The sequence below is a fragment of the Morchella importuna genome (assembly GCF_003444635.1).
Source record: "Morchella importuna strain M04M26 chromosome Unknown Morimp01GS011, whole genome shotgun sequence".
NCBI lineage: Eukaryota > Fungi > Ascomycota > Pezizomycetes > Pezizales > Morchellaceae > Morchella > Morchella importuna.
The window spans coordinates 241,136-266,406 of NW_025763408.1; the positions used below are offsets into that span (position 1 = coordinate 241,136).

The window sequence follows — 25,271 nt, forward strand, 5'->3', positions numbered from 1 at the left end:
GAGCTAGGATCGGGTGATTCATTGATTTAGATGTGTATTATCATAGAGAAATGTGCAGATATTCTTTCAGATCTAACGTGCTTCGATCTCGATCTCGCGCACTTTGTAGTCAGTTAGTTATAGCCTAGGTAGTAGGTATACTATATGTATTTAACCGACCCCCCACATTCTTGTTGCAGGATGACGATGGCCGGGGTGGTAGAATACTAATTCGGAGGGCTAAGCCGCCTCGTGAGTAATCTTTGTTGCCCGGTGAACTTTACAAGATCTACAGATCTAATAATGTTTTTATTTTTTCTGTTACAACATACATGTATTTCGCCTATTTTCGAATTCTAGAAGTTGGGACAGTCGGTCTGATTTAAACAAATATGTGGTGTTTAAATCTGGTAACTACATAGTTTCATAAAGGTCGCAAACCTGAATGTATTGCTGTTAGTGGCGCACTGCATCCCAGCAGCCTTCTAGAGGGTATATCCGTATATGTACTCGGCTCGTGATCAAGTGATATGGTTTAATCCTTAGTAGTCCTACTTACTAGCAGAGCCCCTTGATGACAACTTACATGCAAGTCTGTACAGGCTCTTCGGGCACTGTACCTACTAGGAACCTCGGGCTGTGTAAAGTGGTGACACACCCCGGTGCTACCTTTGGCTGTAGAAGACCGTGAGGCTTGAATTCTAGCCAGCTAGTTAACGGGTATATATATAACGGGTAAGGTCGTACACAAATCAAAAGCTCAGCAGGCTAGTACTTATGGGACATGAAATCCTTTGATCGTTCAGGTTTCCCCTCAGACGGCGAATCATTACAAAGTAAAATGTCCGGTTTTTTGAAAGAATTCGGGGCATACAAATTCGATACTGCGTTTTTTCAAGGTTATTGCGAACATACTACCGGCTCAACTGGACAGAAATGGAACAAGGGCAGAGTTCTGGGAAGGGGTAGTGGTGGTATAGTGTGGTTAGAGAAGGGGGATAAAGGTGAGGTTAGGGCCGTGAAACAAATATACAGGAGTAGCATATCGGGATGCTCGCAAGAATTACTCGCTTTGATAGAATTGAAAACGGTATATATTTTACTTTGATTCTTATTATTTAGAAATGAGTACTAACAAGTCTTGTCACCTATATATATAGTACCCTCAACACTTTGTGGAATTCTTCGGGTGGTTTGAGAAAGAAGAAAATATCTACCTTGCTATGGAATATGTCGAATGCGGAAATCTCTCAAGTTTTATTACAGAAAAGGGAGAAATGCCCGAAAACGTCGCGAAGTCAGTCACATCACAGCTCCTAGAAGGATTGAAGATCATGCATGCAAAGAGCTTTTGTCACCGGGATCTCAAGCCGGAGGTTGGTCTTCATAAATTGGAATTTACAGGTCTGATTAAATTAACAGAGAGTGCAGAATGTTCTTATTGTTACAAAGGAACCTTTGGTCGTCAAAATCGGGGATTTCGGCATTTCTAAAAAAGAGCGGAATGGCACCCAATTACGCACTGCCGTGGGGACCCAGAAATACTCTGCACCAGAGATTCTAGACGACTTTTTCGACACAGGAACATCAGTATATGACAATTCCGTTGATATATGGTCACTTGGGTGTCTAGTGCATACCATGCTTACCGGAGATACACCATTTAATGCGTCCGAGCTTAACGACTATGCTCGGGGTAAGATTATGTTCCCGACTGCAAAACTTGTCGCGAAGAAAGCGTCCGCCGCAGCAATCAATTTCATTACCAGATTGTTAGCCCCACACCCAAAGGACCGTTTTACCACTCAGAAAGCACTCCAAGAACCTTGGTTAGGCCCCAAAGATGCTATCTTCTGGATGAAAATTCTGTGCGACCTGGAGCGGAAGTCATTCTTCATACCAATGAGTTTGAACAAGAACAAGCCTATGGCAAAACAATTAGAGGGAAAGCTATTAGTTAACGCGATACTGTCGGGGACAGAAGATTCCATCAGATTAGCCTTGAGGAAGGGAAAGCTAACGAGATCTGAGGCCGAATCCGCGAGAGCCCTCCGCCTGGCGGTCGAGAAGGGAGACTTAAGCTTAGTGAGTCTACTTTTAGAGAATGGGGTAGAAGTCATGGTAAAAGAGAAAGATGGCTACACAGCACTGCATGTGGCGGCTATTATGGGAGGGGTAGATATGTCAAAGTTGCTTCTGGGCAAAGGAGCAGAAGTCTCTGCTACGGTCCGCAAGGATGGAAAAACACCACTACACATGGCAGCGCATGGTGGCCATGTCGACGTAGCTGATTTGCTACTTAAGAGCGGAGCGGACTGTGAAGCAAGGGCAAAAGACAAAGCAACAGCTTTGTACCTGGCCGCCCAGGAGGGTCATACCGCTATGGCAAAGTTTTTACTGGGCAAGGGGGCAGATATTGTGTCTAAATATCCGAGGATACCATTATATTGTGCAGCCCACAACGGACATACCAAAATGGTGAAGCTTCTTCTCGAGAAAGGAGCAGATATTGCAGCAAAATCTGAGGAAGGTTGGACTATATTGCACGACGTGGCCCACCAGGGTAATACCGCCATGGTAAAACTGCTTCTACAGAAAGGCGCAGATATTACCCTAAAGACAAAAGACGGAAGTACTGCACTCCACATAGCCTCACTGGAAGGTCACACCGAGATGGTAAAGCTTTTGCTTAAGAATGGGGCGAAAGTTTCAGCCAAAACAACTCTAGGACTGACGGCATTGCACCTTGCAGCTCGCCAGGGCCTCAAAGAAATAGCAAAGCTACTCCTTGATAATGGTATAGATGTCGCGATCAAAACAAATCAAGAATGGACGGCATTGCATAATGCAGCTCACCAGGGACATACTGCCGTCGCAAATCTACTCATTAATCGCGGAGCGGACGTTACCGCAAAGACGGAAAACGCTTACACGGCGATGTGCCTCGCTGTTAGCCAGAACCATGTCGAGACGGTGAAATTCCTACTGAAGAACAAAAAGTCAGATGTAGAGGCTAGGTCAGACAAAGAATTGACACCATTGCACAGCGCGGCCCATAAAGGCTATGCCATTATGGTGAAGCTACTTCTTGCAAACGGGGCAAACCTTGAGGCAAGGACGAGAGAGAAGACCACAGCCCTGTACCTGGTGGCCAAAAGGGGGGACATCGCGATGGCAAAATTACTTCTGGAAAAAAAGGCAAACATCGAAGCCAAATCCGATCTAGGATGGACACCACTATACGCCGCTGCACGTCAAGGACACGATGATATGGTAAAGCTACTGTTAAAAAAAGGAGCGAATATTGCAGCAAAATCCAAGGAAGGATGGACGGCATTGCACGATGCAGCTCGCCGAGGACACAATGAAATGGTCACACTACTGTTGAAGAACGGAGCGAATATCAATATGAAATCTAGAGGGTGCTGGACAGCATTACATGCCGCAGCTCATAAGGGCCACAATTCCACGTTAAAACTATTATTGAAAAACGGGGCGGACATTGTAGCAAAATTGGCCGGAGGACGGACAGCCTTACACGAAGCAGCCGACCGGGGGCTTACTGATATGGCCAAGTTACTGTTGAAAAATGGGGCAAGGGTTTCAGAGAAAACAGATAAAGGATGGACAGCTCTACATAGTGCCGCGCATCAGGGACATATCGGCGTAGCAGGGCTACTTCTCACTAGCGGTGCGGAAATTTCAGTAAAGACAAATAACGGAGCAACAGTGCTTTACCTAGCTGCTCAAGAAGGCCACAAAGTTATGGTGAAATTTCTGCTAGACCACAGAGCAGAAGGTGGGGTAGCATTGCATATGGCTGTTGAAAAGGGTGAAAGTTCTATTGTGAGATTGCTGCTAGAGGGTGGAGTAAAAGCAACGACGAAGGATAAAGACGGAAAGACAGCTCTGCATGTAGCTGTTATAAATGGCTATTACGGTATTGCGGAATTGTTAATTGCGCATGGAGCTAAGATTGATGAAAAGAGGAATGATGGATACTCCCCACTGCATGTGGCGGCCTGCGAGGGGGATGAAAGAGCAGTAGATCTGTTGTTGAGGAAAGGAGCAAAAACTGCAGTAAAGACTTCAGATAAATGGACACCACTCCACGAGGCAGCTCATAAGGGACACGAAGGTGTCGTGAGGTTACTGCTTGATGGGGGGGCGGGTATTGCTGCGAAGACCTCTGACGGATGGACGGCGCTTCATGAGGCGGCTTCCCGGGGGAAAAATGGCGTAGTGAAATTGCTACTGAACAGCGGAGCAGATACCGAGGCGAGGACTTTAACTGGATGGTCACCGCTTCATGAGGCGGCACGCGAAGGACACAAAGAGGTAGCAGAATTACTCCTGAGGAATGGGGCAAATCTCTCAGCAAAGACATTAAACGGATGGACACCACTTCTTATAGCGGTCGATAAGGGTCGGGGGGATACGGTTGAGTTACTATTAAACTATAGAGCAGATCTTACGGCAAAGACTAGTGCGCAGATTGGAGAATATACCTCCTTACATCTTGCAGTCCAAAGAAAACGAAAGGATATCATTTTGTTACTTATCTCCCATGGGGCTCAATGGAAAACAAAAGATAAAAAAGGGCGGACGGTGCTTGATATAGCCATCGAGGATGGTAGCAAGGATATAGTGGAGTTATTGAGGCAAAATCTGGGTATAAATAGAGTTCGAATCTGGATGATTAGTGGCCAAGAGTCAGGTTGGATTTAGGTTTTCATTATATTTCAATTCTCCTTATTTTCGATGTTGGTATATATCGTTCATGAGGTACTTGACTTGTTTTTTGGTTTGCTGGTAGGCGTTTTTATTTCCCGTTTATTTTCTATTCTAAGTTTATAGGTGTTGGTGGTGTATAGTGTTTTCCTTTTAGGTCTGGGGAGTGTATAAGAAATATATCATATGTGTCACTTGATGATGGGAGTGGAAGAGTTCATATAGTAGGTTTTAAGCTATTTTATATTTTTGTGGTTTCAATCATTTCCGGTCCTTGAAGGGCAGCTTGGGGGTGGAATATTTGTCATCATGGTTTGTTAGTCCTACGAGAATACAATATCTGTACCCACATACCTACGTACGAAGCCCCAGGGTTAGGATGAAATACAGAGGTAGAATACATGTAGCTAAGTCTACGCGATAAAGTCAACCTCTATGTAAATATATTTACCAAGGCATATTACTTCTAAACTTTAAAACATGTCTTGGCATTTCATGTCATATCTACAATACCGCAAAATCTCAGGAATAACGAATCGAACTGGACTGGAATATTGTGCTTCGGATTGGTCAAATGCTTGTTGAGCCTCAATCCGACAGACCTAAAGCGTAACTTTTGGTCGCCTTGACCAATGGGTAAGTGGTATTCCAGCCCAGTTCGATTCGTTATTCCTGAGATTCTGCGGTAGTACATCGCAGCTTTAATTGTTATTATGTAAGGCGGGGAAACCCACTAGAGCCTCAAATTGAACCTAAGCTTCTACATAGTAACCTTCAAATACAATGTCAGCAACCTCTGAAGACGAGGCCCGAGCCTCATCGCTTGCTATCAAATCCCTCGAATATCTCAAAAGCGGCAGTCACGATGCAAGCACTCCTACCCACACAATGCGGGAAAAAATCATCTAACCATTAGCATTCAGGACGCAATCCGCTCCTTGCGTGAGGCCCTCTCCTTAGCACCTCGTAACGAGACAGTGCTACACGCATTCCACGATTTTCAGAAAGACCAGAATGTTCCTCCAGTTTGGCGACTTTGCCAGAAGCTCGTTGTTGAATCATCGCCTGATGCGGGCAAAGAAGTGTTAAGGGCATTGAAAGATCCAAACCTGAGTTTACAGCCTTCGACAGCTACTGAATGTCTTGAATTGCTTCTCGCACATGCCGATACTATTCCCTCTCCTGAAGGAGGTGAAGCAGTGGGCGGCATTCTGAAATCTAGTAGAGGCGGGAGGGAATATCTGGCCGACCTACTAGAGAGAGATGCTGTTTGGGTGTTGAATAAATTTATGGGGCTCGGGGGAGCTGCCGTAGATGGGCTCGTAGTGGTGCTGCTAGACCCTGCGGCTTGGAAGGTGGTAGAAAAAAAGAAGAAGTGCTTGAGAGAGTGTTTTAAAGCCTTCCTCGAGAACTTGAAGCTTCGAGAGAAGGATAAACAATTAGCAACTGTAAGATCAGTTGCAAGGTTACTCGCAGCACATGCAGACGAGCTGCATTCTTTCGTAGGGCAAGAAGGATTAGAGAGATTGCTGGAGATGTTGGATATAAATTCAGCAGAGGATTTGCGATCTCACGCTACACTAGCAACAGCAAAGTTTGTGGAGGCCGATGAAGCGGTCGCGGCGAGTATGCTGGGGAGGTTTATGCTTTCTCGGTTAACTGAAGACTCAGACGACGACCTCCGGATTGCGTTTTCGGCTGCGGCTGCGATATTTCCGCTTGTGCCAACAGTAGCAGCACAGTTGTTCATGACCGATGGATTTGTCGAAGGGGTTGTTCCGAGCCTGCAAGGTCGCCCGGGGGATGTTGAAAAAGCGGCGCTGGAAATGATGAATGCGGCATGTGTGGATAAGAACTGCAGGGCTGCTGTCGCTGGGCAATGTGAGGGCTACTTGGAGGCGGTGTCAAAAAGTACAGAGGGTATAGGGAAAGCCATCGCTTCCACAATTCTTGCAAAAGTACGATTTGGCGTCGGAGAGCCAGGGACTTTGCCAAAAGGGATTGATGAATTGGCAGCGGTGTTCAAAAATATGATACTGCAAGAGGACGCCGACTCACGACATTCATCGGTAGAAGGCCTAGCATATGCCACACTCAAAGCATCAGTCAAACAATCTCTCTGCAAGGATAAAGTATTCGTCAAGAATCTTCTAGAAACAATAAAGGACACTTCCAGCAAACCAACAGTAATGTTCGGCGGTTTAACTGTCATAAATAATCTTACATCATACCTCCCTCCATTGTCAGAAGAGCAGAAGAAAGTCGCCCAGCTCAAGAATTATGCGAACGCTACCCCCAAAGCCAAGACAGAGCCTGATGTAGGCGACAAGGACCCTGCTGTAACAGAGCGCTGTAAAATACTTCTTGAAGCCGGTGTTGTTCTGGTTCTTATTGCGTGCTCCCGAAAAATTTCGCAGAATGCTATTGCAATTGTTACCAACATTCTTTTATCACTCAGTCAACACCAGAAACATCGTGGTCTTATTGCACAGCAAGGAGGGGTCAAGCTTCTACTCCAATTCTATCCAGCGGTAACAGGAGATACGTCTCAAGATAGGCAGATAAAACAGACATGCTCGCACGCAGTTGCGCGAGTTCTAGTCTCCACAAATCCGTCACATGTATTCTCATCGCAACTTCCAGTGGCATCAGCTGTGCGTCCGCTCCTGGCACTGCTAGATAACTCAGATGATCAACCCACCCTTCTTCCGGTCTTTGAAGCACTTCTTGCACTTACAAACCTCGCTTCAACTGATGATTCCACTCGCGATCTTATCATCCGTGTTGGCTGGCAGAAAATCGAAGAGACCATGCTCTCATCAAATGCAATGGTTCAGCGTGCCACTGTTGAATTGGTTTGTAACCTCATGGCATCCCCAGCCGGAGTTGAAAAGTTTGCAGACGGATCCAAGAGTGCTGGTAATAGGCTTCATATCCTCCTAGCCCTAGCAGACTCGGAAGATCTAGCAACTAGACGAGCAGCAGGAGGTGCATTGGCAATGTTGACGGAGTGGGATAAAGCGTGTGAAGCAATTATGAATAGGGAGAGGGGTGTGGAGATACTTTTGACAATGGTATCGGAGGACAATGAAGAAGTGAGACATAGAGGTTTGGTCTGTGTAAGGAATTTGGTATGCGGGGGCGGAGAATATGTTGGAAAGTTCAAAGCCGCCGAAGGAGCGAATATCATTAGAGAGGCATTGAGAGGCACAAGAAACCCGGAAGTTCTCTCAGTTGGAGTAGAGGCATTGAAGGTTTTGATGCAGGAGTAGACGAGGTACATTTGTTAGGATGATGGGGGCAGCGATTCCTGTGGATGCCTTTTAATGTTGGATATGTGGTGCAGCATACATTACATGTATGTACAGTACGAAAAAACGGGGTGAAATCAGTACTGTATGACTACGGGATTTAGCGAGGAATATGGAATTAAACCGGCATTACAAAAAGAATACCGTAGTAATGCCGTATTCTTGCTGCATTACTAGCGCATTAAGGGGAATAACGTAGCGAATCCATACCCTTTTTTGGTATTGTAGTTCATTGTCATTCAGTTCATTATCATTTTAGTTCAGCCTACTTCATACATGTAGTCAAAGGAAAACACCAACCTCCTTTCCACCAGTACTTAGTACTTGAGATCATGAAAGATACAGGTCAGAATCATGGAATATCACTCGTTCATTAATGAAATGCGCACGATTGGTTTTTTTTTTTTTGTTTAATTCATTAATTGCGCACGATTGATTGATTGATTGATTGATTGATAGATTGATAAATGTGTGTTTGACTAGCTCTCTTTCAAATCAAGGTGCTAGTTCGGTAATCCCGACTGGCCTCTTGCCCCAGTCAACTCGTGAATCTCAGTTTGATATAAATCGGGATGTGAGAGCTCAAGTGTTTCGGGAAGCAGAAGTATCTAGCACACACTCCCAGCATTTAGAAAAGTTGGATCCGGTATTCCGAAAGCGGTGATCTGTGCTGGTTTAATCAAGTATCTTCACAGGATCCTTAATTGAATCGTGGCCTTAGATTATAAACCCCCACCATTATATTAACCTTCAATTTGCCGGAGCATTTGACCCATCCTTCAACCTTCTATGTCAGTAGTTGGGAGTAGGCTTTGAATTCCGACTTATCAACTTAGAGGGTTTTATTTATGATCTGTCATGAACTGCTTGATCAATTGCTCAAGTTTCGTTATAATTATTAGCGGGAGATGAAAGAAACAAAATCTACCGAGAATAGAAAAGAGGCGAAAGATTTTATATCATGCTGTTAAGTATCGCTATATTCTGATCTCACGCCAAGATGTGAATTAACAGTGGAAAGGTTAGACAATATGGGTGGACTTTTCTGCTTTCATATTAATTTGTCGACGCCGGACCTGGCAGATTTGTCAAGCCTGCCACTAGATGTATGACGGATCTCCCTGAAAGACGGGGTTTATTAACGCCAAGTGCTGACTTCATATTATAAGCAGAAAATTCTACACCACCCTCGAGTTTTCTAGCTCAATGTCTATGGATCCAGTCTGACCAAGATATCTAATGGCCACATGACTGGTCTAGACGGAACTAATGACAAGGAGTATCGGCTACATCTAGCCGTTACTTCGGGCCTAACGCGTTCGGTTGCGACCGATAGACATCTTTCAAAATATATACATATAATATACAAGTAGTTTCCGGCCTTCGGCCGGTACTATATGTATATCAATCAGTCTAATATACAGGCAAGCCGCTTTGCGGCTTATTTGTCTATTTGCCTGGCAGGCAAAGTCTATCACTATATCTAGATCTGATCTGGTCAATATGTGACTTTTCTGATATATTATCCCCATATATCAATGGATAAGTCAGATAATTTCTCCAGTTAAAACTACAGGTATATCCCTTTAACAGCTACCAAACCGCTAAAATCGAACCACTATCAATTCCCAGGACCAGTAGCAACCCTATTAACACTCTAACACCACTCAGCACAATACCCTATGTTAATATCCAACACAACATGTTTCAAGTGAAACAAAAACATCTCTCAATGAACCAATCAGAAGACTATAAAAGCACATTGCATATGCAGGTTATAATTATATACTTATTAGATGTAAATATGTGGTTTTAATATCGATGGAATCAATGAAGGATATATGTTTGAATTACAATTACCGAGCATGAGAAACCCCACCAGAGTCCAGGCTCTGCCTCCGCCTGATTCTTTCTAAGATAAAGGCTTTCTCTCCTACGTAGAATAGGTTGTGATAGGAAAAGAGAGCGGGAGAACTGAACGACGCCCATGCTTTACGTTTTCGTGCACAGTTCTTGTAAGGCATGTACTTAGGAGCGCTTGCTATATATATACATATATACATGTATACATGTATATATAATTCCGGGCTCGCGTGGTCCGGTAAAGGCGTGGTAAATTTAAGAAGCGTTTAGTTATTAAATGTAGCTGGGGCTACGGCCTGACGTTACTTTGGATTAAGCTGCTCCTTGATCTGCTGGACCAGGTGCTAGTCGCTTTGATCACAGCATATCACTCGAATAGATTAACAGGGATAATGACCTAATCAGTCTTGGCGAGCACGTTCATTCGTTGGTGAGACCGGCGCGTTAAATCACCAGAGCACTAAAGAGCTCCAGAAGCCCACCCCGCAAACTAATTTGCTCCAGTATCTTCCTTCCCCCTATCTCCATTTCACTGGGTCTATATTTTCCCTTTCTCTGTTCACCAGCGGGGAGCTTGTAAGACTCTCACTCGCCTTTAGCCCTAGGGGACAGTTAATTCCTTTTCCCGCTCTTTCACCTCTTAACAAGTAGATACGTTTCCACATAGCTCGCCCCCACCACTACACACAATGGAGGACGATATCATCCCAACCTTTCCCCCACTCCCGCGCGCACTCTCGGTTGCGATCGATCCGATTGCGCTGGTCACAACAGAATGTATCATTATCACCTCGGCAATGCGGAAGAATGCCAGGTGGGCACAGAGCAGCGTGAGTGTTATTCTCGGGGGAGGTGGAAATTCAGGGTTGATTGGAGCTGGAGGGACTCCTAGTAGTGGGATGTCAACGCCAGTTCCGGGAAGCCCTGCCGCAAGCTTGCAAAGAGGGAGGGTAGGCGCGAAGGGTGTTCTGGACGAGTTGAATGGGGACGTGGGGTTAGCGGGGAGGTGGGGGTTGAGGGGAAAAAAGGGAAAGAGCATACAGGTTTGAAAAATGATCAAGACAATGGTCAGAGTTTGACTGATTAAGAGATAGGATAACCCGCTTATGGCGGCATTTTCAAAACTCAGAGTAGATCTACAGGATTGCAAAGGTACATTTGCATTTCAATCTCTGGTTTCTCGTAGGTTACAACTGTGTTTTGAGCTAATTTCCTCGTAGATATTAGAACATTTGATACGCCTTCCCTCCTTCATCCCTTTCTCCAAGTGATCCGTTCCTCCTCAACCTCCGGCCCAATAACTTCCCTAGCCCTCATTAGTATTTCAAAGTTCTTCTCATATGGACTCATCTCTAGTACCTCGCCAAGGCTCTCCACGGCTATGCAGCTCCTCTCATCAGGAATCACCCATTGCCGTTTTGAGGCCTCCGATTCGGCACAAGATGAAGTAGTCCTGCTACGTATCCTTAAGCTTATGGAGATGATGATCTCAGGTCCTGGTGGCGCTCTGCTGGGAGATGAGAGCGTGTGTGAAATGATGGAGACAGGATTGAGTATGTGCTGTCAAATGAGACTCTCCGAAGTCCTCAGAAGGAGTGCGGAAATGAGTATGGTATTCATGTGCCAGGTTGTTTTTGAACGACTGAAGCATCTGGAAATCGAGGCGGAGGATGAGGGCACAAACCTTGAGGATGGGTATTCGGGGGATCAGATGGGAGCCGTGAAAATGGAACCATCAGTTAATGGAGAAAATACAGCCATCCAGCCTCTGCAGCCTTCTGATGGTCGACCATCTACCGATTTAGTCATAGACACGAGTAGAGATCAACCAACGCCGACTCTGACTGTTGCACCTGTGAATATGGATAAAGCGCCCGACTCAGAATCAAGCACGGAGATTGCAGAGATTAAGCCCTATTCACTCCCTTCTATCAGGGAATTACTAAGGGTCCTGGTGGAGTTATTAGACCCTCATAATAAAACCCATACAGACACAATGCGAGTCATGGCCATGCGAATTATTGATGTTGCGTTCGAAGTTGCGGGACCTAGCATTGCAAAACACCCAAGTCTGGCAACCCTTGCTAAAGACGATCTATGCCGCTACCTCTTCCAATTGGTCCGTAGTGATACGATGAGTATTCTCCAAGAATCACTCCGCGTCACAGGTACCGTCCTAGCAACCACACGCGGAGTACTTAAGCTACAACAAGAGCTATTCCTGAGCTACGTGGTCGCATGTTTACATCCCCGAGTTGAGATCCCACGAGAACCAGGAATAGATCCAATTCTGTACGAGGGTGTCCCACAGGCCCCGAAATTAGTCAAACCGGGACCGAGTCAAGGGAGTTCTGGAAGGAACACACCAGTTCAGGTGAAAGAGAGGCAGAAACTAGGCTTAGAGGGTGGAACAAGAAGGCCAGATGCACGTGAGGCAATGGTGGAAAGTGTTGGTGCGCTCGCAAGAATACCAACCTATATGGTGGAGTTATACGTGAACTATGACTGTGAGGTTGATCGGAGTGATCTATGTGAAGATGTGGTGGGGTTCTTGAGTAGGGTAAGTAATGGCTCTTTCTATGTCTGCAATATTTAGGCTTTCATTGATGTGAATTATTTGGGCAGAATGCTTTTCCCGATTCAGCAACATGGAGCACCACGAATGTTCCTCCATTATGTCTGGATGCTTTATTGGGATATATCTCATTTATTTCTGATCGACTCAATGATCACCCTCACACAGAAGGCCTCCCCTCACCCGATGTCCTTAGGGCGCAGCGCTCCCTTAAGCAGACCGTAATCCGGGGCGCTGCCCGTTTCAACGAAGACCCCAAAAAAGGAATTGCATTCCTCGTTTCACAAGGGATCATTGACTCTGCAGACAACCCTGCGTCCATTGCAAAGTTCCTACAAGGAACTACTCGTCTTAATAAGAAAGTCCTTGGAGAGTATATATCGAAGAAGCAGAATGAAGCGATACTTAAAGAGTTTATGGAGATGTTTGACTTTAGAGGGAAGAGAGTCGACGAGGCATTGAGGGATATGCTGAACTCATTTAGATTGCCTGGGGAGAGTGCACTGATTGAGAGGATCGTAGAGAGATTTAGTGAGTTATATTGTGGACCAGCGAAGCCTGAGGAGGTGGCGGATAAGGATTCGGTTTTCGTCCTCACTTATGCCATTATCATGTTGAATACGGATCAACATAACCCAAATCTTAAGGTAGGCGATGTTTATGTTTGAGTATGAACTTTTATTGACAGAACGTAGCAACAAAGTCGTATGAAATATGAAGATTTTGCTCGAAACCTTAGGGGTGTGAACGGCGGAAAGAACTTCGCGCCGGAATACCTTCAAGCTATATACGACACGATTCGTACAAATGAGATTATTTTGCCCGAGGAACACGATAATAAACACGCGTTTGATTCAGCGTGGAAGGAGTTGCTTATTAAGGCATCATCTAACGGAAATCTCACTATCTGCGACACCAATATCTACGACGCTGACATGTTCGCAGCGACTTGGAAACCGATTGTAGCGACATTGAGCTACGTTTTTATGTCTGCCACTGACGACGCCGTATTCCATAGGGTCATTACTGGGTTCGACCAATGCGCGATGATTGCGGCAAAGCATGGACTTAAGGATGTGCTAGATCACGTCGTAAGATGTTTAAGCACAATATCCACATTGGCCACCGAAAAACCACCCAGCACAAGTCTTAACACAGAGATACAAGTCAAGGGGAACAGCGTAATGGTTTCTGAGCTTGCGGTAAAGTTTGGAAGAGACTTCAAAGCGCAATTGGCCATGGTGGTCTTATTTCGAGTAATTACAGGGAATGAGGAGATCCTGAATAAGGGATGGGATCAAATCGTTAGGATATGGTTGAATCTTTTTGTCAACTCGCTCATCCCTCCATTCTTTGCACAGAGCGACAGTGGGTTGGATATTCCACCAATTCAGTTGCAGACACCGAGTGTAGTGATTGAAAGGAACCAGGCAACGAGAGATGTGGGGTTATTTTCTGCCCTGAGTAGTTATCTGTCGAGTTATGCGAGTGATGATCCGCCGGAGCCGAGTGATGAAGAGTTGGATAGTACGCTGTGTACTGTAGATTGTATAAATGTTTGCCACCTGGGGGATATGTTTGCAAATATCATGTAAGTATTCCTCTTACACCGCAAATGTTTCTCAAGGTTGGAAGTGTGGTGGAATTGGCTAATACATATTATGGTTAGGCACCTTGACGCCGCCGCGCTGGATCCCCTGGTTACTTCGCTACTGGCGCAACTACCAAATATTGATGACGACGACGATGACGAAAATGTTGTTGTTCTGAAACCAGATTATAACTCGCCCACAAACGGAACTCACACGGTCAATAAGGGACCTAAGTATGATCCTGCGGTGGTGTATGTACTCGAATTCGCAACGAGCTTGGTGCTTAAAGATGAATCGACTGTTGCTACACATGGGAAGGTACTTGCAGATACACTTATGGGGATTATCCGAAATTCGACTCGCGTGCATAGCATTATCGTCTCGAGGGTAGTCTATTACCTATTCTCACTCCTTCAAGCAAGCCATGAGCACTCTTTCTTGAATGTTCCTGTTGTCTTACATTCCATCGCGGCGCTTGACAAGACCCTGCTGGACAAGGCGGCTTCGTTAGTAATCAAGGGACTTTCAAAGTGCGCAAAGAGCGGATCATCGTCGTTGAAAAGCGAGATGATTAATTCTCCAGATTTTTGGGTGTTATTCAGAGCACTTCTTCCGAATGTGGATGCATGTGCTGAGGTGTTTGGTGTGATGGAGTTTATCACTACTGAGAGTCCCGGAAATGTTACGAGTGATAACTATGTTCCTGTTGTGTCATTATTGAACGATTTCGCGAGCGCCGGGAGTGTTGGGAGTGTCTTTGAGCAGAAGCAGGATAAATTGGCTCGACGAGGGAAGGCGAAGAAGCTGGTGGACCGTCCGTATGTTCTCTTTACTGGAGGCCAGGAAAGCTAGAGTAGGCTAACAGGAATATTAGGGATTCGGAGGTTGTTTTGAGGGGTGTGAAAGCAGTTCATATGATTTTTCAACTCACTTCTAGAGTGCCAACTCTAATCTTGCAATCTCACCTGGAAAAGAAAGAAGGTATTCATCTACCCACGTAGCTGTCTTTTTTGTAGATATGAGGATTAATGGATATAGCTTGGACAACTTATTGGACGCCAATCCTTGAATCTCTCAGCGCACAGTGTATCAATCCATGTCGTGAAATTCGAGGCCAAGCGTTCACTTCTTTGCAGCAATCGCTTCTCTCGCCGGCGCTCACATCTGATGACCATCACGAGTGGACGGCGATTTTTGGGGATGTTTTATTTCCTCTTATAAACCGCTTGCTCAAGCCGGAAGTGTATCAGTCAGATCCTAGAGGCATGAGTGATACCAGGGTTCTGGCTGCTACTATGCTTTGCAAAGTATTTTTGCACTACCTGGTGATGCTAGCAGAGTGGGATGGAATGCTGGATCTATGGTTGAAAATTTTGGATATCATGGATAGGCTCATGAACAGTGGACAAGGTGATCATCTTGTAAGTTTCCCTTAATCATGTCTTTCCGGGTTGAAATTGATCGGAAACTCGATATTAGGAGGAAGCGGTACCGGAGAGTCTGAAAAATGTTCTCCTAGTTATGGCAAGTGGGAAATATCTTGTTCCACCAGAGGAGGATGCTACTGGCGAGGAGTTATGGAACCAAACGTGGAAACGACTGGAGCGATTCCTGCCAGGCTTCCTTGCAGAATTGTTCCCTCCATCACCTCCGCCGCCACCGCCGCCAGCATTGAAAGAAGAGCCCACAGAAAAGTTGGAAGCAGACAGCGCAGTCGAGGCTTCTTCAGAAGTTCCACCTGCCTCATAGAAGGTCAATGTGAGAGTACATACATCGTGTTATAGTGAAATTGGGAGGTTTAAAACGAGTTTGGCTTAATAAATATAGCGTTGGGGTTGTTTTTGTTGGTTTACTTCACTGGTCAGGAAGGGGCTTTAATTTGGGCTAGAATCCTCAAACATTTGTACTCTTTTTCAAGTTTTTAAACTGTTTATGGGCCTGAAGCTGGCCTTGTGCTAAAAGTTAAAGTGGCTGAATTAAGCTTTACGCAAAACCAACGCAGCTGCACAGGTCATGCCACTACCCGTAGTTTTGCATCCCCTGAAGACTGGTCAAGTTTGAATTTAGACTTTGATTTGAGCCCCACATCAATGATTATTTGGTCAGTTGCATCCAGCAAGGCCGATAGAATCATCTGGTTGATCCCAATGGCCTTCCCTAATCCTCGCCAATCTCTCTTGTCTAATTCATGGTCTTTTGATTCCGTTACGGCACCAATAACCGTGGACGGCATGTTGAGCATCCTCTCACAGAACCATTCTTTTTGAAAGAGAAGCTGAATCGATCCACCTATCCTTTAGTTTCCTAATAGATATAAATAGGTGATCATCTTGCATAGTTTAATCAGAGGGTCTAAAAGGCGCTAGAGTAAGGGGCTTAAATGTAGATCCTCATGGTTTGCCACGATACGCACACGATATACAAGCCACTGCATCCGGTACTCATAGGTAGACAAGTAACTACATGTAGAAGTGATTATTATTGTTAGGCTATTTTAGACCTTCAAGCTGAGGAGTAAGAAGTCACATGCACTGCAACTGTAACCTTGGGGCCTCGTGGCAATCAGCTGTAAAGATCCTTACCCGGGTTTTTCTTGTCAAACGGAGCCTCATAGAGTGGAGATCCCAAGATGGGCTCGCCGCCGCCGTGGTTTAATAGGTATCATATCGATGGCGTAAAATCGCATCGTCGGCCAAACTCGCCCCACTAATCCAGATGTGGGGGAGAGCCATAGGGAGATTATCATGTCTCGGTATGGTCGGTACGGTACTCCATGTACGACGATGCCAGGGGGGTACGCTTCTCTGGAACACTTCTCGAACCATGGATTGGATTGCGAATGTTTGAGACCATTGTTGGTTTCGTACTCAGCTTGCAAACGCACTTTCTGGAGAATTTCCACAGAAGAACAGTTCCCATTACCTAACTGTTTGTAGTTGGTTCGGTGAAGTAAGATTAGAAACATCCCGTCACGAGGACGGTGGAACGAATGTGATAGGCGTCTTTCACGTACCAGAGTCTTAGTCTAAGGAGGAGGTCAACTTTCGGAATTGAGGAGCTTCCTGAAATCTCCTTTCGATCAGCAGCTACAGGCGTGATCATTTTCAAAGTGAAATGAGCGGCCGTCGGCTTTCTAAGGAGCTTGTTAGCCCATCCGTTTTTGAAACCTACATGTAGTCTTGGTCTACCTACATGTAATGTGCTACTGTATGTACAGGGTTGCTGTTAAATGTACCTATTCGAAGAGTTGACCGCTGAAACCAAATTGAATTCGCCTGCCTGTAAAACAAGGGTCTCCAAACCCTTGCCCTGCTTACCCCCCTAAGTAGGCCACGCAGACACCTTGATGTGAAGCACAGAGCTCGTTTTTCCCTTTTAGACGTGATTGGTATTTCAATCCCGTTCTCTCTCTTCTCCTCTTCCCTCTCCCCCTTTTCTCTTTGACCTTCTTTCGTTGAAAACCTCAAAGCTATCCTCTCTTTGCCATCAATTCTATCTCAGAGCTTCCCCACTGTTTCAATCTTCGCCATTTGTCTCTGTATTCCACTCGCTTCCTAAATAAACTAATTACCATCATCTATCTATTTATCACGTTGACTAGACACCAGATAAATCATTCATCATGAAGGGTACACTTCCATCTCCACATCTGGACAATGCAGGCAGCTCACTCGTACCTACTAAAGCTCTTATTCTCGTCGGTGGTTTCGGAACTCGTCTTCGGCCTCTTGTATGCCACTCCCCCTGAATTTTCACCCCACATTCAACATTACCTCCGAGCGGCCATCCGTATCTACATTCTTAGAGAGTGGATTACACCGAGTCTGAGCGGTTTTGCTTCGAAAAGTACGCAATTGATGAGCAGAATGCTGACCGTGCTCTTGTAATGCCATTTTCAGACTCTCACTCTCCCGAAGCCTCTTGTTGAGTTCGGCAACAGGCCTATGATTCTTCACCAGGTCGAAGCTTTGGCCTCTGCTGGTGTAACCGATATTGTTCTGGCTGTCAACTACAGGCCAGATGTCATGATTAGTGTACTGCAAAAGGTAGTCTCAATTCGCGATACACGTTCCCCGCAATGTCTCAGAAGCTAACAACAACTTTCCCATGACAGTACGAGGAGCAATACAATGTCAAGATTACCTTCTCCATCGAGACCGAGCCTCTGGGCACTGCCGGTCCATTGAAGCTTGCTGAGAAGATTCTCGGAAAGGATGACAGCCCCTTCTTTGTTCTCAACTCGGATGTCATCTGCGATTACCCTTTCCAAAACCTTGCCGACTTCCACAAGTCACATGGTCAAGAGGGAACAATCGTTGTGACTAAGGTCGAAGAGCCTTCTAAGTATGGTGTGGTTGTCCACCAGCCTAACCACCCCTCACGTATCGACCGCTTTGTAGAGAAGCCTGTCGAATTCGTCGGTAACCGCATCAATGCCGGTATCTACATTCTCAACCCCTCTGTTCTCTCTCGCATCGAGCTCCGTCCCACTTCTATCGAACAGGAGACTTTCCCTGCAATCTGCGCAGATGGACAACTACATTCTTTTGACCTTGAGGGTTTTTGGATGGACGTTGGACAGCCGAAAGATTTCCTCACTGGAACATGTCTCTACCTGTCATCTCTGGCTAAGAAGAATTCTAAGCTACTTACACCAGCCTCCGAGTCGTACGTGCACGGTGGAAATGTTCTGATCGATCCCAGCGCCAAAATTGGAAAGAACTGCCGCATCGGGCCAAACGTGACCATCGGCCCCAACGTTGTTATTGGCGATGGTGTAAGATTGCAGAGGTCAGTCCTTCTGCAAGGAAGCAGAATTAAGGATCATGCATGGGTCAAGAGTACCATTGTGGGGTGGAATAGCACTGTGGGGAAGTGGGCTCGTCTGGAGAATGTGACTGTTTTAGGGGATGATGTGACTATTGCCGATGAGGTTTATGTCAATGGCGGAAGTGTTCTGCCACATAAGACTATCAAGGCGAACGTTGACGGTAAGCTGATCTTGTGGATTGAACGGGTTTCTCACCCTTGCTGTTCGAACGGTTTCGCTAACGAGAAAAATTATAGTTCCTTCCATTATCATGTAAATTTTGGAAACATCATTGTCGAATTTTTATCATATTCGCTTAAATCTTTTTCGGCGGGCCCTCGATTTGTCGTGAGGGATATCTCTACTCTTGGTTTTCCTCGCGATTGATTCTGGATTATATTTTCTTGTAATCATCTATCTAGTTTCATCTCTGTGGAAAAAGTTATTACTGTGATGTTGGGAGTTTTGTCTCTTTATTTCTTGTCCATTCTTCATTTTTTATTTTATTTCTAGTTTTTTTTGAGCTTGGGAAAGGTAGGGCAGGGTATTGGAGGGAAGGTAAAGGGTGTGGTTGTGGCTACGCATTTAAAAATTGCCTGTGTTGATGGATGAAATAAGTAGTAAGGTGTGGTGGTTAAGAGGGACTTTGTTCTTTGTGATGACTGCGATGCTTGAATACTTAAAATTCGTGGAATGAAAAACTTTAGAAATGAGCAATGCTTAATTTCATAAAGTGGTGATGTAAATCATTGGACGCTTTGTAATACCAACATGGGTACCGGGTATTGGGATTCTCTTGGGGCCTTGGCTAGTTAAAGCTTGGTGGCTCGATGAAAAGCTTAACGTAAGTAATTATGGGTAAAGAAGGAAAAGAGAAAAAGAAAAGAAAAGAAAAAGCTAAGGCAATTGAAGAACAATCAGAGCCTCAGAAATCATGAGCAGCTGGCACAAAAAGCATGCGGTAATAAGATACTTTAGAAGTCATTGCATTGAAGCCTTCAAGGGACCTCGCCTACAACGTCCGTTTTCCCCACGCGACTCTAAAAGTCTCCAGCACATGTTCTGGTTCCTCCAGCACTTCGCTACTCCCTAAACGTTCCTTCAGGAAAGCTCCCAAATCCTGCCAGAACTTCTCCTCACCCAGCGCGCTCTTCTTCACAGCACCCTTATCCTCGCCAGGATCCACCAAGCCCTTGTCCTCAGGCGGTGCACTCGGCGCCGGCGAAGCCCCGCCCATGACCATGACCGTGAAGCCCACGTCCACACCATCCACAATCCCAAGCTCCTCTAGCGTCTTGAGATCCGTTAGGACCTTGCCCTTGAGGAGGAGCTTGAGCTTGTCGATCGGGAGGCCGGTCGCTTTCGAGAGGTTGTGCTTGAGCGTTAGGATCGTGGAGCTGAGGGGCGTGCTAGGGATTTCATGGCTGATCTGGGCGCCGCGGAGCGACTTGATGCTGATGTTTGCTGCAGGTGGTAGGTTAGCTTTAGCTTTAGCCAAGCAAAGTGCTGGGGAGTACTGGGGAGGGTACCAGAGGGGATTGAGGTGGTGGTGCTGGACGTGGTGCGCTTGGTTTTGGGCTTCTTGGTGGGCGGGAGGGTGTACTGTGATGTGAGTGGTGGTCAGCACTGGTAGAGCTGGCTAGCTAGCTAGCTAGAGAGCTTGTAGGGCTGCAGGGTGGTACGAACGGGAGTGCGCGAGGGGAGCTTTCGCGGGTCTTCGCAGAAGTCGGCTGGGATGTGGACGTTGCGGGTCGCGAGGGTTGCGAGGAACTGCTTGGTGAAGCTGAGCTCGGTCATGGTGGTTGGCGTTGTGGAATTACTATTATGGAGGTAGGTGGTGGGTGATATGTGGTGGCCAGTGGGGTGGGTAGGGTATAGGTAGGCGGGTACACGTCAATCATTTGGTGGGGTTCAGAAGCGGTTACCCGGAGCGGGATCTTCATGGAGTATCACTCGGCGATTGTCATTGGTTGGGCGGTGGGTGTTTTATGACGGGTCTGTTAAGGTGTGCATCTGAGCTATATGTCGACTGTTAAGTCACTAATATATTTAGCTGGTTAATGGGTTAAAGTGCAATTCCCAATTCCTCTCCCAGTGCTATATAGTGTGTAGTCTGGAAGGCACTGCGAGTACTCATTCAAATTGAGATAGCTCAGAATCCATGTTGGTCAAAATCATCGCTCATCAAATGATGCCATATAATCTGATTTAAAACCGTAGCATCTCGGGGCGTATTCAGTCTGCGTTAGGTTAGTTATGGAGCTTGTTAGTAGGTAATTGGCTCGCTCTAGTAGGATAAAAGAACTACATAGAGGCTAGAGACATAATCTGCACATTTCAATGCTCACCATATCGGAGTACATAAGCTCAATATACACATTTTCACTCCTCAAAATACTTATGGGAATAAGACTCTTATTTCTATCATCTAAGTAAGTAACAACCTAGCTACTAAGTGCAAATCCCCCTTTAAAACCACAACGAGTGCTAACCCATGACCCCATACCATCCAACGGAAGAATGCTACAAAGCCCCGATACCGAAGCAAGATCTTTTTCAAAAGAATAAAATCTACCAAACCAGCTCCGTAGAGCCCCTGGAAAAAGGATACTCCTGCCCATCCGCCGCCATATAGACGCCATTCCTGAGCAGGAATTTCCAGATTGTTCCCCCGCGCTTGACCTTGCTCTTCTTGACGACCTCGTAGAGGCAGACGACTGAGTTTTCGCCGTCCTCCTCGTCGTCATCGTCTTCCTCGTCGTTGCTTTCGTCGTCCTCATCGCGCTCGCCGTAGGGGCCGATGGCCTCGTCGTCCTCGTCGAGTCTGCTCTCGTCGTCGTTCTCGTCGAGTTCGGTCTCGTCGTTGTCATCATTACCGTCGAGCTGGGGAAAATCCTGACTCAGGTAAGGCGGGAAGACCTCACCGGCGAGATGGGGTGGAAAGACCTGATCGACGAGTGCCTGTAGCTCGGGATTGATATCCCACTCAGGGGCAGGCTGGTTGCTATCGGTCACTTCAGGGATGGCCATGGGTGTTTCTGTGGGTATTTCTGTGGGTGTTTCTGTGGGTATTTCTGTGGGTGCTTCGGTGGGTGCCCCCGCGAGTACTTCTCTGGGTACCTCCGTGGCAGGATTCCAGATGTATGAGTCGGTGGGCGAGGCGTCACTGCTATATGACTGAAAGGGAAGGGTGCTGTCCCAGTAGAGCTCCCCTTTCGCGGTTAAACGGATGCCGCCGGTCTGCTGTGACGCGCTGTCGGTGAGCTGCTGCACGGGCGGCATGGGCTTTTGGATAGTGTTGAGGAATGCCCATTGATCATCCGAGATGCCGACGGGCATAGAGGAGGCTCCTTGCGCCTGTGATTGCTCGGCCTGGGCGGGCCTGGTATTGTTACCACCAATCAATGTGGTCCCTTGTAGAGGCAACTGAGGAGGGATTTGCTTTCGCTGCATCTGCGCACTGGCCACACGCTGCCGGTACGTTTCCGCGAACCCAGTGAACTCCATTCCTGTAGTCGGTGGTGGAATCGGGGCCGCCATCGCCGGCGGAATCACACGGCGCTCATATGTACCCCTGGAATCGGTCGCCGCAGCAAACCTCGTCTCGTGATTCCTTATAATAGCTCTCGCCTCGTTATTCCTTGCAGCGATTGCGGCCGCAGTCCGACTCTGGCTCTCGGCCCTATTGATGGCCGCTGAATCCCGCGAGCAGATGCTTGAGGCCGCAGAAACCGCTGCCGCCGCTCTAGCAATGTCAATGGCATTGGCCTTCAGCGTTGGTGGCATCCGTGACTCAAGATACCGGTCTGCGCGAAGGCGGGCTTCATAGTTCCGCGCCGCCTCCGCGCGTTCGCGACGCTCAATGTCCTCTCTTTCGCCCGCATCCCTCAGGAGGCGCAAGCGCTCCTGACTGCGGATCGATGCCATCATACGGTCCATCTCGTTTGGGTCGTTGGAGTCGGCGAGCTGACGCGAGCGCCGCATCATATGCTCCATGTGCGCGATCTCGGACTTTGTGTGCGTGCTGAGAATATGCGAGGTGAAGGATGGCGGGAGCTCCGGTTTGGCAGCTGTGGTGGGAACAGATAGCATCGGGTGCGGGGGTATTTCCGTTGACACAGGCGGCGTTGGACTTGGTGGCCGCAGGATACGCCGCGGCCCGCCCAGCCTCTTTTGCACAGGCTCAGGCTCAGGTTCCGGGGAAGAGGAAGTAGAAGGGGGCTGAGACTCCCAGGGGAAGAGCTCGCCGATACCTGCTTCTGTGAGATTCTGCTTCCAAAGCTGTGTGGAAGGACTCGGGATTAGTTATTGAATATTTGAATTTACTTGCTTTGGGTAGTCAATGATCGTCTGGCGGGTTTTGCGCAACTAGAACCCTAACCCTGTAATTCTTGGTGGAAGGGACACTTGAACTTACCGATTCGAGCTCGGCGAGAAGGGAGACGGAAATACCAGCGTCTTCAAAGGTGGTACGGGCGGCGTCGATGACATCTGCCATAACAAGAGGGTAGAGCTCCGCCTATGTTGGAAATTGTATTAGTATAGAGATGCGGTGGGCCGGTGGGAGGGAACTTACAGCATTTGTAGCCCTCTGATTTGCCGCCATCAGAGATTGATGCTGGGGCAGAAAATGGTGGGAATGGAGGAGGCTTAGACAGAAGTAAAAGCGACAGATTGCGCGTTGGGATGGAGGTTGATTTTTGTTTGTGTGTGGTGGTGGTGGGGTGTTGTAGTTTTATCTGGGGGCACTTTCGCTGCAAGTGAGGGAGAGTGAGATATGCTGTGAGCGCGCGTATGTGTGAGCATGGCTACAGAGAATAGAATGGAACTGGCGGGCGCGGCAGGCATAGTATGTGCGTATCCGAACGTTGGGTGGGCTTAGGTCGATTGGGTCATGATGGAGAGCAAATACCTTGACCGTTGATTGACTGAGCTAGATGTCATGTAGCTACATACACACATTACAACACCGTCTTCTCATTGTAGTTGTATATGTGTATCTTAAGTATATGTTTCGAGAAGTAATGTCCTAGGAATCCCGAGCACGGCTAAGTGCTGGTCATCCAGTATCCATCAAGCTAACTTAGGAAATGAAGTCGCCAAAGCACCACTACATGTAGCTGGTGTTCGGCTATCTTGAGCTACATGTAGGTTAAGAAAGACCTGGGTTGCGTACATACGTGTAACTTTGTCTTTTCGGTGGGATGTAACTGTGCTGGCTGGGGTGGGGAGCACGGGTGGACAGGCCCGCGCCAGCCAGGGGGAATGCTACACCAGCTTTCGTTCCTCGTCTGATCAGGACCAAACATACATGTAGTCTCATGCCAATTCTCTACGAGCAGCAAGTTGCACACCGGACCAAACGCACCTTTGAGCCAATGCATTTCGCATACAAATGCTCTATATCATCATCAAGTCGTGCGCGTGAGGACTACGATAAAAATGCGAAATGAAATCTAAACTCAAAGCATTATGATCAAAATAACAGACCGAAGTTTTATACAAACTGTAAGTAGAACAAAAATATCATAATCAGAAGACCAGCTACGGCCACGGAAAACGGTGATTGGGATAGAGCTTAGCCCTGTGCTCCAAAATTGACAGAGACGTAAAACTCTGTGCACTGCTACTCACGTTCACACCATGACTTCCACTCCGGTGATCATTTAGACCACAATTGCTCTACCCCATTACTTTCAACACTCAATTCCTACTGAGAATCATTCTAACCCCGGGTCTATTCCGCACTAAAAATCAGCGGCTACGTAACTAAGGACTGGAAGCAAGCCTTCATATAACTATTGGCCGTGCTCGCTTAATGGATGGGTTATGAGTGGTATTAATTGAGCACAATCCAAGGTGTGATGACGCTCCGAGAATTCGTGAGGAAACTCTATTCTCAGCTTCCTACCCATGGCTTTAAACGGTATCGAGGGTGATGAGAAGAAAGAGGGTTTTGGTTTGCGTTGAGATGCATTGTTCCTTTCTATTGACGGTATAAAATTCCCTTAGAAAGGAGTTTTCTGTAACCGTTTCAGCATAGAAAATCAATGACTTGACCGACTGGTCGGGCGACTGAGCGGGCATAAACGTGCACGATATGTCAGAAATTGATATATGAAAAGATTTGCTCACAATTTTTCCATATTGGGCGTTGTGTTGCCTCAAGATGTTTTTGTGCTCCAACACTCAAGTCGTATATATATACATGTATGTGCAGAGGATTGATGTAGCAAGCACCATGCGCTACACGCGCACGCCTTAAGCGCGCTTCGAATTATCATTACCCCGTAACCAGGACAAAGGGCATTGTGAAGCCTAGGAATGGATGAATAGCGACTCGGTCTACTTCCCGAGTAGGAGCCCTCGTACGACATGATGCAGAGTACATAGATTGGAGTACATACAGT

The 25,271-nt window shown here is 46.7% G+C and overlaps 6 protein-coding genes across 6 annotated transcripts; 4 read left to right on the top strand and 2 right to left on the bottom strand.

The window, feature by feature from the left end:
• Positions 1-820: 820 nt before the first annotated feature.
• On the top strand, positions 821-4,707 carry LAJ45_04500 (uncharacterized protein; the record flags this gene model as incomplete). Its single annotated transcript, XM_046114080.1, has 3 exons — positions 821-1,069; positions 1,140-1,355; positions 1,411-4,707. 3 exons carry the CDS (start codon positions 821-823, stop codon positions 4,705-4,707), a joined length of 3,762 nt encoding a protein of 1,253 aa, XP_045972602.1.
• Positions 4,708-5,493: 786 nt separating this feature from the next.
• LAJ45_04501 (uncharacterized protein) lies at positions 5,494-7,982 on the top strand (the record flags this gene model as incomplete). The annotated part of the gene is made up of 2 exons (XM_046114081.1): positions 5,494-5,577; positions 5,634-7,982. The coding sequence occupies 2 exons, from the start codon at positions 5,494-5,496 to the stop codon at positions 7,980-7,982; spliced, it is 2,433 nt and encodes an 810-aa protein (XP_045972603.1).
• Positions 7,983-10,573: 2,591 nt separating this feature from the next.
• Positions 10,574-15,800, top strand: LAJ45_04502 (uncharacterized protein; the record flags this gene model as incomplete). Its single annotated transcript, XM_046114082.1, has 9 exons — positions 10,574-10,927; positions 10,979-11,036; positions 11,105-12,444; positions 12,510-13,106; positions 13,155-14,050; positions 14,129-14,869; positions 14,926-15,032; positions 15,090-15,472; positions 15,531-15,800. The coding sequence occupies 9 exons, from the start codon at positions 10,574-10,576 to the stop codon at positions 15,798-15,800; spliced, it is 4,746 nt and encodes a 1,581-aa protein (XP_045972604.1).
• Positions 15,801-17,673: 1,873 nt separating this feature from the next.
• LAJ45_04503 (uncharacterized protein) lies at positions 17,674-19,138 on the top strand (the record flags this gene model as incomplete). Its single annotated transcript, XM_046114083.1, has 5 exons — positions 17,674-17,680; positions 17,738-17,781; positions 17,951-18,097; positions 18,166-19,042; positions 19,119-19,138. 5 exons carry the CDS (start codon positions 17,674-17,676, stop codon positions 19,136-19,138), a joined length of 1,095 nt encoding a protein of 364 aa, XP_045972605.1.
• A 735-nt stretch (positions 19,139-19,873) lies between these two features.
• Positions 19,874-20,658, bottom strand: LAJ45_04504 (uncharacterized protein; the record flags this gene model as incomplete). The annotated part of the gene is made up of 3 exons (XM_046114084.1): positions 19,874-20,325; positions 20,391-20,463; positions 20,548-20,658. 3 exons carry the CDS (start codon positions 20,656-20,658, stop codon positions 19,874-19,876), a joined length of 636 nt encoding a protein of 211 aa, XP_045972606.1.
• A 774-nt stretch (positions 20,659-21,432) lies between these two features.
• Positions 21,433-23,467, bottom strand: LAJ45_04505 (uncharacterized protein; the record flags this gene model as incomplete). Its single annotated transcript, XM_046114085.1, has 3 exons — positions 21,433-23,142; positions 23,279-23,380; positions 23,438-23,467. 3 exons carry the CDS (start codon positions 23,465-23,467, stop codon positions 21,433-21,435), a joined length of 1,842 nt encoding a protein of 613 aa, XP_045972607.1.
• Positions 23,468-25,271: the final 1,804 nt, after the last annotated feature.